The sequence below is a fragment of the Prionailurus viverrinus genome, chromosome B3, assembly GCF_022837055.1.
Source record: "Prionailurus viverrinus isolate Anna chromosome B3, UM_Priviv_1.0, whole genome shotgun sequence".
Classification (NCBI taxonomy): Eukaryota; Metazoa; Chordata; class Mammalia; order Carnivora; family Felidae; genus Prionailurus; species Prionailurus viverrinus.
Window position 1 is genome coordinate 59,851,307 of NC_062566.1, and position 12,970 is coordinate 59,864,276.

The 12,970-nt window shown below is 46.4% G+C and overlaps 1 protein-coding gene across 1 annotated transcript in view; it reads left to right on the top strand.

Annotated features, from left to right (window-relative positions):
* Positions 1 to 12,970, top strand: part of RASGRP1 (RAS guanyl releasing protein 1) — an 80,149-nt gene that overhangs the window by 31,928 nt on the left and 35,251 nt on the right. The window contains exon 3 of the mRNA XM_047862147.1: positions 12,081 to 12,186. Within this exon, the coding sequence (XP_047718103.1) occupies positions 12,081 to 12,186 (106 nt within the window). The remainder of the gene's footprint in view (positions 1 to 12,080; positions 12,187 to 12,970) is intronic.

Genomic DNA, 12,970 nt, shown 5'->3' on the forward strand with positions numbered 1-12,970 from the left:
TCTGTAAGATGGTGACAGCACCAGTTTCTGTAAGATGGTGACAGCACCCAACACCAGTTGGGGTGTTTTGGAACATTCTTATTTGGCTCTTGGCTCCTGAGTAGAGGGAAGTTTCTTTTTTCCCTCAGACTATAAGAGATTCTTTGCCCATCCCTGCAGTTCTCTCTGGATAGTAAGGCTGTCTTACTATCTGTTCTCTGTGGATAGTAAGGTGTGTAGGTCTGTTAGGACCAGACTTGTTTCTCAGGTCCTCATGCAGATTTCTCTGGCACCTCACTAAACTCTGAGCTGTCCTCCTGTCTTGAGAGTCTAAGGGGTAGGTGCACTTCAAACCCAGGATTGCAAGGAAGTTAGGAAGGCCCCCAACTAACTCTGCCATGGAGCGGGACCGTGCCTGAGAGGAAACCAAGTCCAGTCTCATTGGCACAGGCAGCATTTCATACCACAGTGGATAGCCACTCTTTGAGTTATGGTTATAGTGTTTCATGAAAAGTCAAGAGTTCCATCCGGAGTAGCTGGAGACTAATAGGAGCAACGAGAAAAAACGGTATTCCAAACCCAGCAAGAGAAATAAGAACAATTCACCAACTGCCGGAGTGCCTCACAGTTTACTGAGCACCTTTCTGTATTTAGTCAAACGTAATCTAATCCTATACAACCAAAGAAGGCGGGATGAGACTTTCACAGTAACTTCTGTCTGATTGCAAAAGACTTTGCTGAGTGGCTTTCGCCTACATGGTGATCTGATGATGGTCTCGTACAGGACTGCTCACTGCAGGGGATTATACACCGAGAGCCGAGTCTTTGGTGAAAGCACAGTTTGTGATGAGACTATACTCAGCGTAGTGCTGTCTAATGTCAGTACATAGCAATTGCCTCAGTCCTGTCATGCCCTGGAACGAGGTCTGTTAGGATAAAGTCACACACACTGAGAAAAACTTGTTGAAGAAGGTGGACTGTGAGGCTAACCAATCCATCTCAGCCAGGCCTTGTACTAATTCTTTCCCGGGAGAGCATTTGGGAAGTTCCCCAGGCTGCTTCTTAGTACCTATTCGGCCTGACAACAAATATGCAAAAAAGGCTCAAAATGTAACAGTCAAGAATGAAGCCATAGGAACATGCTCCAGCGAGCAAGGGAAGAGTGCTGTCCCAGATTTTCCTCCCTGTTTTGTTTGCGTTTGTCTCTTTTTCTTTGTGTCCACTCCCCCTTTGCTGGCCTCTCTCCCGGCCACCTGCTGGCAGCTGTCTGTGTCCTCTGGGGAGCCAAGACAGGTATCTGCCTGACACATCCCTGTGCTGCTGTGGTGGGGGAAGATGACTGCATGAGCCAAGTAGGCTCTACTGACGGTAGCTCACCAAAGACTCAAACGGCAGCATAGCTACCCAGGCAGATAATTTGCTCCCAGGGATTTGGACCCAGAGAAGCAGCTGCATGCTGGGTTTAGTTGGTGCTATCTTCTGACAGTGGCTCACAGAGTTTGAGGTCATGGTGTTGTCCTAGGGTCAGATCACGGGGGCCCACCCAGCACCTGTCACACCTCTCCCTCCCTGTTCTCTAGGTGCCAGCCCAGTTCCCCAGCTCCCATCTCAAGAACTGTGTGCAATCTGCAGAACTGACGAGGACAGCTTCCCTCAGCCCCCTTATTCTTCAGACGTGACAGGTCCAGATTGAGGCAGCAGTCCCCAGGGAAGGCCAGCTGTCTTGCTCAGCAGAGGCGACACAGCTAAGAGCTCTTTTTCACATTAGGCGATTCATGCACTTGGTTAGACATTTATAGATTGCAGTCGCTCATCCGAAAAATCTGGGTCATCTTTTACATAGAGCTTCACGCTTTGGAAGAAAAGCCATGCCCAGGGAGGAACATTCCTGCTGATGGCTTGGCCAAGGGAGTGGAGAGAGCACCTGCTGCACCAGAGAGGGGGAGGCAGGCCGACACAGGAGGGCTGGGAGCTCCCAGGGGCCTTGGCATTTCCACCCACATGGCCACTGGCTCACCAGGCATTCTGGGTTCTGGTTGTCCTAGCTAAATTGTGCCAGCAATAGCTGCCTTGTGTTGATGCCATGAAAAGTGGTAGGTTTGTTAGGCTCTCCAGGGTGATTGTTAGTGAATGTGTCATGATTATAGTGAGAAAGTTGGTCTGTATGGGTGCAGGGCTTCTTGGACAGAGAACCAGAAGTGGGGCTGCTGGTAAAGGAGTTAGCCTGGTAGCATGGATGGCCAAAAGGTAGAGCTCTTCCCAGTATAACCAGTCTTCACCCCATTCACCTAATCCCTGAAGGGACACTGGTGCCAAGGTAAGAGCCCTGGGCTGGGGGCCAGAGGATCATTTCTGTCCAGGAGCCTCCACTCACCAGCCCTGTGACCATGGCCAAGGCATGATTACCTTATTTCTTCATCTTTAAACTTGAGCCAACGGTCCCTGAGACAGCACAAAGTTGTGAAACTCCCACGTTCCACACAGGTGATTCTGTATGTGGAAACTAAGTGCTATAAAAACAAAGTATTGCTATTAGGTGTTGTCATCTAGGGAGACCAGCGCAGTTCTCCACTGGCTTCAGGGACAGCGTGTGTGTGTGTGTGTGTGTGTGTGTGTGTGTGTGTGTGTGTGTGTGTGTGCGCGCGCGCGCGCGCATGCGTGTAAGTAGATGCTGTTCCACTTGAAATGCCTGCCTCGCCCTCCCACTCCACAGCTCTGCCCCAACAGGATGGAAAGTAGGTAGAATGAAGGGATGGTGCACAGGTTCTTTTCCTTCACCAGGCATCTCCCTGGTTGGCCTCTCTGGGTCAGGAGTCGAGAGAGGCCTGATTAGACTAGATCCCCTTTATTGTAGAGGCTGCTGAGCCAGGTTTTACCCTTCTCTGAGTCCCTCGCCTTGGCTGTCATCACCCCCCAGGGGTTGGGTGGGAGCAGAGAAAAGAGGTGAGCCTGACCAGCCTCTTCTTGGGTAATACTCTGCTTTTTAAAGGCCTGTTGCAGAAGTTTGAAATTGCAGGTCATGGTTCAGTTGAGGCTTGCGTAGTGTCTATGTCATGGGATTCCCTGGCCATTGCAAATAAATAATTAAAAGCCAAATTCAACCAAGATACTCAGAGCTCCTGGACACTGTACTGGGCCACGGAATAGGAAATATTCTAACTAGTCCTACATCCTCGCACTCACAAGGCAGCCTCCATGCCTTTGGCCTGGGTGTGATATGCCAGGTTATCCCAGAGGGAGTAAGAGCAGGGCTGGTTTTACAAGGCACTGGGAGCCTCCCTTCTGCCACATCCTCACCTTACATTTAAATGTTTGTCCTGGGTTAGAGCACTAACCACTTCAAGAAATCGCTGCTGTGATGTAGATCTCTCTGAGAGGGTTCACCCTTCTCCACCCGAGGAGCTTCTTGATCTGGATTAACTGCTCATTCTGTCACTAGGCGAGGCCCAGAAGGCATGAGGGGAGGAGTCAGGAGCACCTGATAGGAAGAAGTACAGCAGGACGCTGGGCAAGACCGATGGTGTCGACCTTGGGTCTGCTGCTAGAGTTTGCATCTGGCCAGAGCTGACTGCGAGCATCTCACCCCGGCTCCGCGCTCAGTGGCTTTGTGCTAGTTGCTTGGAATTGGCCGTAATGGGAGTATTTAGGTCATGGAAGTCTGCGAACACTACAAATCAGGGTCCCCCTCACCCCCAGGAGAGCTGTTCTCTAAACTCCCACCCGCGTACCGCTGGCAGTGGCCGTACTGATTGTCTCCCTTGCCCTGTGAAGTATGACTCCATCCTGGTAGATCACTCGCTTCCTCCTGCTTGTTCTCCTGCCCCCAGGCTTGCGGGGCTGGGGCACCAAAGCAAGAGCAAGGTGGTATCCGACACGTGTTGGAAGCTGTGCAGGTGGTAGAAGTTGTGAGAGATGAAGGCATGCATCACCCTGCTCCTCCTTCATGCGCACTTGCTGCCCCAGTGGCAGCTGTTGGCACCAGAAAGCAAAACAAAACTAAGGACAATGACAAACTGTTAAGTTGTTTTTTCAGCTTGCTGATTTTTTTACCTTCTCCAAACAGGATTTAATGAATGTAATAGTCTTGCTGTCAAGTAGATTTTATTTCTTTAAAACATTTATGAAGTGTTACACTTCATAATTCTGTGTGTGTCTGTCAGCTTCTCCCTGGATCCAGTCTTCTCATTTCTGGAGACACTGACCTCCATTAGCAGCTTCTGCCCTGCTCTGGGTTCTGGATTCACCTCTGCTGTCATGGTTTTCTGTCCATAGTGTTCCCATTACCATTTTCTGGTCACTGGTTTTGACATACCTGTTACTTCGTGTTATGCCCCCAATGGTGACAGATGGCCTACCTGTGATAAGCCAATTTCTGAGCTTTTGTCTTTGGTCATGAGACTTCTGTGTTAAGAGATTTCTGTGGAAACCAAAACAAAGAGGAAGCAAAGACTCTGTTCTGCAGTTTCTCTGGGGTGGGCCATATTTTATGTCCATTTTGGAGCAAGTGATTTGTGCCTCATTCCCAGGTGAACCTGTGCTGTAGGCAGGTCACCCCACTTGTCAGCAAGAAGCAGGGCCTGGAATGCAGCTGAGTACAGATTTACCCTCACGGGATTCTAATCATTAGGGAGTAGTTCGTTGCTATGAGAGGCAAATATTTAAGATTAAACCAAGGAAAGGAAGAAAAGAGTGTACAGAGTGATTGAGGGGCAAAGGGCTGAACCATATGATCTCTTGAATAATCTCAAAGTTCTGGGTCACTTCACCACGGGTATCAAGATGCTTCCTGAACCATCATGAATGGATGGGTCTCTGCTTCCTCTGAACTTTGCATCCTTCAGTGTGCTCTCTGTAAGAGCTTCACCCTTAATATTTACTGCCTGATATTATCATGTGTCTTGGGTATGTCTTATTCCCCAACCAGATTGTTGACTCCTTAATGACAAGGGGCTTCCTTAGAGCTCCTCAGCTTTCCTTTGGGATCTAAGATAGCACCTTGCACAGAGTAGATTACGGACCAGTATTGGTTAATTGCATCAAAAATGTTTCCGGTTGAAGTAGAATGAAAAGTCACTATATGGAATAATTAGGGAACCATATGCTTTCATTAGAAATGTGCAAGTAGATACTAGGTAACAAGTTACCTGTGGTACTTTTAGGAAGAAACAATGCATGAGATAGAAGGTTAAGGTAGAAGATGTCAGAGGTCTTCTCCACCCTGAGATTCTGTGATTCCCTATAGTGGAGTCATGGCCGCCACTGAGTCTAATGATGGAAAATGGGTTTTTTGGTTCATAGACACATGACTTTCTGGAAGCCACATGGCTTTTCTTTTTCCACAGGTTGGGTGGGTCTTTAATATACCTCCCTAACAGCGTACGTTACTCCCCAAGTCTAGTGATAGATTATATAAGATTGACATTTTGTACCCACTGAGGTTTCAGCCCTTTAAAGAAGTCTCCCCTAAAGTGTTAGGAGGAGCAGATGGTACTGAGAAAATATGCACATTTTATTATGCATTGCACATTTTACTTATTAGAATTTTTAGTATGACACCCTGCATTTTTAAAAGCCTAAAGATGCAAACAAAATGAAATTATTCATTGAAATATTTAAATCAGCTTACAGCAATTATATCAAAATATCAAAATTAAATCTTGCAGTCTGGAAGGTAAATCCCCCTTGACCACCCACTTAGAAATCTGACTTTGAAAGGGAGGCGCTTCCTCTCAAAAAGGAAGAGGTGCTTGTTCTGTGAGATGAAGTCAGGAAGGGAATACATCCTTAATGAGGTCACACGGAGGCCGAAGATAGCGTTGGAGAGATGTGGTGGTAACGAGGGCAAGTGAACATGCAGAAATTCTCCTGGTGAAACAGAACCAAGAAGGGGGTTCTGGATGTAGATGTAGAGTTCTTCCTCCCTCACCCCATTCCTGCCTCCCTTTGCCGAGTGAGTCATCCCCTCCTGGCCTTACCATTTGCCAGCCTTCACTCCCACAGAGCCACAGTGGGGGAACGTCATGGAACTCTGGAAGAGGGGTTACAAGGCAAAAGTGGAGAGTGAATATGGTTTTGAATCTTGGGTACAGCCCTCTTCTTACTGAAGGACAACTTTAATGATCAATATCAATCAGCCAAGGCATGCAAGAGTTTTTCAGAAATCACCAGGAGTACAAAAGCTATTCTTCCAAATGTGCACTAATTCCAACCCTGTATCCCAGAAGCATCTCTTAGATTCAGCCCTGAGCACTGGAAGAGATCTTAAAGCTCATCTCCTTCAGCCCCCTCATTTAACCCTTGAATTCCCTGTCCTGACAAATGGCCGGGCAGCAGGCAGCTGAGTGTAGTGGAAAGAGCTGGAGTTCTAGAATCAAACAGACCTGGAGCCAGATCCTAACTCTTTTTCTCTTTGACCCAGAACAGATTACCGCATCTTTCTATACTACGATTTCCTCGGCTATAAGTTTTGAGCAATATTGCCAAATTATTTTCAGAATTAGAAATAACATCATGAAGGTGCTTAGCACAGCTCCTGGTATTGGTATGACTTCAATAGATAATAGCTGCTATGCCAGTCAAAATGATATAATCAAGTGTCCCTCTCCAGCCTCCTCGTGAGTATCTCTGTGATGGGAGTGCTTCCATTGTCGCAGTCCTGTTGGTTCGAACCTTCTGCTCCATGTGGTGCACAACCCTCTTTCTTTCTCATCCTCTTCTGGTTCATTCTCTCTGGTTCTGCCATTTGTGGCCACACAGAACAAATCTAAACCTTCTCCCACAAATAGTACCCCAGATATGTGAAGACAATCCTGGTATCCCTCCTTGATTTTCTCGGTGGCAAACCTGGTTAGCTCCTCGAATCCTTCCATAGGTCACTTGGTTTTGATCTCACCCAGGACACTTCTAGCCCCTTCCCCCAATACGTGAGCATGCATGGAAAGATGCCAGCCAGCCACAAAGAACAGTGGAGATAGCAAGCATGTCTATACTGAAAAAGCCTGTGACTGTGTCTGTAGCTCCTGTGATATTCCAGTGCATACCCTACAAATATGTTTCAGTTCCCCTGCTTTTTACCCTAGTATTTGGAACATGACGCTACTACCCTGGTGAGGAACGGAGCGTTATAAAAACTATATTGTCAGATGCTGAACTGAAAAGTTATCCCCTCATAACTGTGGTAAGATGTGATTGCATTAGCCCCCTACCCACATTTTCCACTTTCTCAGTGTCAGTGATATTTTTCACAAAACTTTAAGGTCCCTGCTCCTTCACTGGAGACCCCGCAGTGTGACTTGCTGTGGCCAGCAGAATAAGGCAGAAGCGACAGCATGCCAGTTCCAAACCTAAGCTGAAGAGGCCTTCGGTATTTCCAGTTGCCCTTTGGTGCCCTGCCGTCACCATGAAAGAACATACCGCAACTAGCCCACTGGTCCAGGGCAGCTGGGAGGTCTGCAGAACAGAGGCCCCCAGCAAAGCCCAGCCTCTATGTGCCGATCCCCTGTCCCTAGCCAATTCATAGCACTTGAGAAAAAATAATTGATTACTTTCTGAAGTCACTGAGTGCTGGGTGGTTTGTTATCTGGAATTTTTGTGGCAAGAGATAACCATTACAGAAGTTAAGCCAGAAAACAGAGAGAGGAAAACTAACCAGTTCCGTGTAGTTGCTGTATAAACACGTTTGCCGTGAGCATTTTTACCACAAGCATTTTCACTGCATAACTAATCAGCTGAAACACAATTTTCCAAAAAAGATAAAATCACAAAAAAAAAACCAGAAGAGGGACATTCATTAAAAACATGAAAAATGAATAACAAAATTAAAAACACTATTGCAAAATACAAAATGTTTGAGTACATTTACAATGTGTGTTGGCCATACTGTGCAAATAACTGAGTTTATTTTGTGTATTATATCTAAGCATAGTCTTCAAAGTCTTTCATTCATGGTATTATCCTTTTTTTTTTCTTTCTTTTGTTTGATTTGTCTTGTGGCTAAAATTTCTTCCTTCATTAAGAGAGGTATCCATTTCGAAATACTAGGATGCATACTTGTAGCTGAGATTTGTATTGCGTTTTGAAAGCCTTCTCCACTGTCGCTTGTCCTTGGCATATTGTCACATGTCCACTAGCAGACATTCCAAGTTTGGTAGGAAATGTAGGTTCAAAACTCTGCGACTGTATAGACCATTATGAGGGCTGAGCTTTATAGCCTGTAAAATGGAAGTGCTGCATGAAGGAGAGATGAGGCCAAACTGTCCACCAGTTATTTTTTTTAATTTTTATTTATTTTTTGAGAGAGTGTGAGCAGGGGAGGGACAGAGAGAGAGGGAGACACAGAATCTGAAGGAGGCTCCAGGCTCTGAGCTGTCAGCACAGAGCCCAACGCAGGGTTCAAACTCAAAAACTGCGAGATCATGACCTGAGCCGAAGTCAGATGCTTAACCTACTGAGCCACCCAGGCACCCCCTGGTTAGTTTTTTAAATCTTGTACGGCAAAATGGCCTTACAGACTATTAGTTTTGTGGCAAAAACACTTGTGGGCCAAGATGCTCGTGGTGAAAATGCCCAACATGATATTAACCCTTCCTCACTAAGTTGAGAAGAATTGATGAAAGAGTGACAGAACTATAACCAGCCTAACTGAATACTTCATAAAGATGATTTGCCAAGTTTTGTTTTTTTCTTTTTAAAGTTCATTTATTTTGGAGAGAGGGGGAGAGTGTATGAGTAGGGCAAGGGCAGAGAGAGGGAGAGAGAGAATCCCAAACAGGCTCCGTGCCATCGTCAGTCCAATGCAGGGCTCGATCCTGCAAACCATGACATCATGACCTGAGCTGAAATCAAGATTTGGATGCTCTGACTGAGCCACCCAGGTGCCCCAGTTTCTCAAGTTGTAACCTTGAGAAAACAAGTGTGTAGATTATGTATCTCATCAGCAAAACAGCTTATGACAAAGCAAACTGAATATCCAAAAACATGAAAAGTTAAGGGTTCTCCTGTTTGGCACAGTTCACTCATTGACTCAACAACTATTTAATGAATACCTGCTATGTATCCTCCTTGTTCTAGGCCCTGGAAATATGGTCATGGGAAAAACAGACAGGGCTCAGGTCTCATGAAGCTTATATTCTAGTGGAGACTCAGAAAATAATAAACAAAAATATAACTTCTAATAATGGATGATAAGTGCTGTGCAGAATCTCAGGCAGGGGAATGGCCACCTCAGGTGGTTCAAGGAAGACCTCTCCAAGGATGTGATGTTGAAACTGAGACCCGAATGACATGAATAGGCCAAGAGAAAAAAAGACCACATTGCAGGAAATATCAAATGCAAAGGCCATAAGGTGCATGAATAACCTTGGAAGGTCTGAGGTGTAAATAGAGGGATGGAGAGGAGTGATGTGGTGTGAAATGAAGTGAAGGATAGTAGAAGGGGGCAGAACATATGGAACTTCACTGGCTACAGCAAGGATTTTGTGTTTTGTTACAAGTGTAATGGAATCCATGAAAGTGTATGAAGGACATGACCTGGTTTATGGGTTTTAGGGGCTCACTCCTGGCGTGTGTGTGGAGGATGGATTGTAGGGGGACAAGAGGGGAAGCAGGGGTCTTTTAGGTCACTCTTGGGTGGTACTGGTGACATTTTGCAAGTAGAATTCAAGACTGGCTGATGGACTGTGTGTGAGGGAAAGTGACAAATTAAGGATGACTCCTAGGTTTTCTGTTGGGGTAACCGAGTGTAGTTGGTGCTGTCATTTCCTGAGAGGAGGAGGAGGAATGGGCGGGGGGTGGGGGGGGGAGAGAGAGGTCAAGAGTTTTGTTGGGATGAGTTAGTTAAGTTTGAAATTGGACGTCTGAGTAACTTTGCCAAGGAGGATGTTGGACATGTTAGTTTGGTACTCAGGCTACAGATGAGAGTTGGGCAGTCATCAGCAAACAGATGTGGGATTTTAGCCATAGGAATAGATGAGTTCACCTAGAAAAAAGTTAAAAAGTTAAGCAAGTTAAAAAGTTAAAATTTTCAATTTAAAATTTAACAAGTTTCAAAATTTTTAAATTATTTTGAAAAGAAGTGGGAGGATTAAGCCACAGAGTGTGGTGACATTTAAATGCTCAGCAGAGGAAGAGGAGATAGAAGACGAGCGTGAGAGAGAAACTGAGACAGTGTGATGTCGTGGAAGCCAAGAGAAGCAAGTGTTCCGGGAAAGATGGTTGTCAACTTAGGTTGGGTTGGGCTGAATGCAACTTGACTCATAAAGTTAACATGAAGCCAGAGAAAGAAACTATTGGATTTGGTGACCCTGAGAATAAAATATTTAGTGGGAGGACAGAGATAAAAGTCAAAATGGGACGGTTGAAAATGAATGGCAGGTGAGAAATTGATGACAGGTTCTGCTACAAAGGGGAACAGAGAAACGGAGAAGTCTTAGACGTGGTGAGAGCTTAAGGTTTTGTTTCATTTTGTTTTAAATAGGAGATTGGGGCAAGGCGGGGGTAATGTTTAAATGCCATAGGTAGGTAAGGCAGGAGAGAGAGAAGAGTTGAGAATGCAGGAGATAAAGTGGACGAAGGCAGGATCATCACCCTAGAGAACAGAGGAGACCCCAGGCATGGTGGAAGCCATGGCCTCTGCAAGGCCTCTCATGGAAACGGGAGGGCAGGCAGTGAGAGTAAGAGCATGCACACGAATTGGCGGGGTTGGTGAGGGGAAGGTAAGTGATCATGTCCATTCACTCATATTTTCTCAGTGAACTGTGACTTCAGGTCATCATTTGAGGACGAGCCAGGACTTTCTGAATCCTGAGCCCCGTGTCCTTCATTTGTCATTTGGTGCCCTCGGAGAGATGAAATGGCAGGGCAAGTCGTGTCTGTTCTTCCATCTGATACTGTGCCCGGATTCATTCAAGTTCCCGTCAGAGAAGCGAATTCATGTGGTTTGTTTAAATGAAAGCACTCAAACGAAGGAACTCCTCACGGAGATGAGGATGCTGTTAAGGGATGCTGCACCCAGGCTGTCAACAACCACAAGTTACCCCCCACCCCCATCACCACCATCTAGGGCCACAGGGTCAAGGAAGATTAAAAGTGTTAGATCCAATGAGAGCTGGAGTCATGGGGGAGTGGCCAGCCAGTGTGGTCATTCATTGAAGAGGCCTATAGATGCTATCAGGGAAATAGCGCCAAAGCAGAGAGAGGATATGAGAGAAATATCTTGAGTCCTCACCCCTCCCATCTGTTGCTGATGCTTCCCCATGGCTGAACCCAACTGGAAGCTGGCTGGCAAGGGTTATGCAGTCCATGGTGAAGGACAGAGAATAGATCTGGCAGCAAATAACCAATACTTCAGGCCACAGGTGTTGAAAAGATTTTAAAAACCACTCCAAGGGGAGTATTTACACCCAATGCCATATATAGAATGCATCTCATTATTTGGTTCCTGCTGAGACTTGGAAAACCTAGCTAGCCATGATCTTTGAAGTGAACCATCATGGATACTTGTAACCCACCCATAAATCTCCAAATGTAATGTTTGTCCATAGTCTTCCTCCTTTATTTTCATCCAGAGGCATATTGCTCTAAAACTAGGAAAGCTTGTTCAGGGCCCCTCACTGGCGTGAATACCTTCCAAGGCCATGGGAGAGCCACAGTCGTGTATTCTTGCCATCGTGTGTTCTTGTCAATTTTACAAAAGTAGTATGTTTAACTGTAATCTGTTAAGACTGTGTTTTTTCACTCTGACCCTAGAAAGGCCCCCCCCATTATATGCACTTTAGGCCCCACAAAACTTGTATCTGCTTCTGTTTCCAACAGAGACTCAATGATACAGTGCAAATTTTATCCCTTTCCCCAAATTCTCCCATCTTTCAGGTGGGGTGGTTAAAGAACATCAAAATGAACAATTTGGGAAGGGGGGAATGCAGCAGGAGGGTAAGAAGCAGAGAAGGGAGGGGTGTGCAGTGCTCAAGACGGGGAGAAGAGCACTGTGTGGAGTACCCCCTCTCTGGCCATCCACCTTCAAGTGACGGAGGGTTGTCACGTGTCCCGCGGGGGACTCATTTCTCACGGGGGCCTCGCTCAGATGCTGCTCTTTATGCTTTCAGATGCAGATGGAAACCTGTGTCGAAGTAACCAACTGTTGCAAGTCATGCTGGCCATGCACCGAATTATCATTTCCTCTGCTGAACTGCTCCAGAAAGTTGTCACCCTATATCCTTTAGCACACTGGCTGATGGTCCCCAAGCGGGATTCATTCAAAAGTATTTCAAATCTTGAGATTTGAAATTTGCTTTCATGTTGATTGGTTTGGAATAACCCCCAGTGGTAAATGGGTCCAAATGTCCTTTGAGAGGTATGGGGTTTGTCTGTGTGTCTTGGGTGTCCACGTGCACATGCACACGTACATGTCACTTCTGTTGGGTGGGGCAGTTTTAGCAATGCTGATTGCTCTGGCAAGTAGTCACAGCAACGGGCAAACACAGTGGTCTTCAGCGTGTCTGGCTAGTAAAAATACGTGTCCTGTAGGTTAGTAAGAATCCCTGTTCATCCTGTGCAAACTGACGGGGGGGGGGGGTGCAGTCATAACTCAGATGAGAAACTGGCTTTCCTGTCCAATTCCTCAATTTTCCCCAGGTTCTGGAAAGAGCTGCACGACACCCCAGTAGCTGGAGTCTGCTGGTGCTTCTGCTTCAGGCAGAGATGGCTCTCAGCCCAGCAAACCTGGCTGGATTTTAACTGTCTTACAGGGTGCAAAGCGAGTAGGGTGGAGAAGGAGCCTGCCCTCTCCTGCTCGCGGAGCACAGTGTAAGCTGTGGCTGTAGTTGGGGTGAGACTGTTGAGCACCTGAAGCCCGGGTCCCTGGCACTGAGTCACGAGTGGTGGCTCTTCTGATCCTTCACCCCTCCCCTGACCCCCCTCCCATTTCATCTCATGGCACACCAGAAGGTAAAAGCCACCAGAAGAGACTGAATCTCTTCTATAACCCTACTTATAA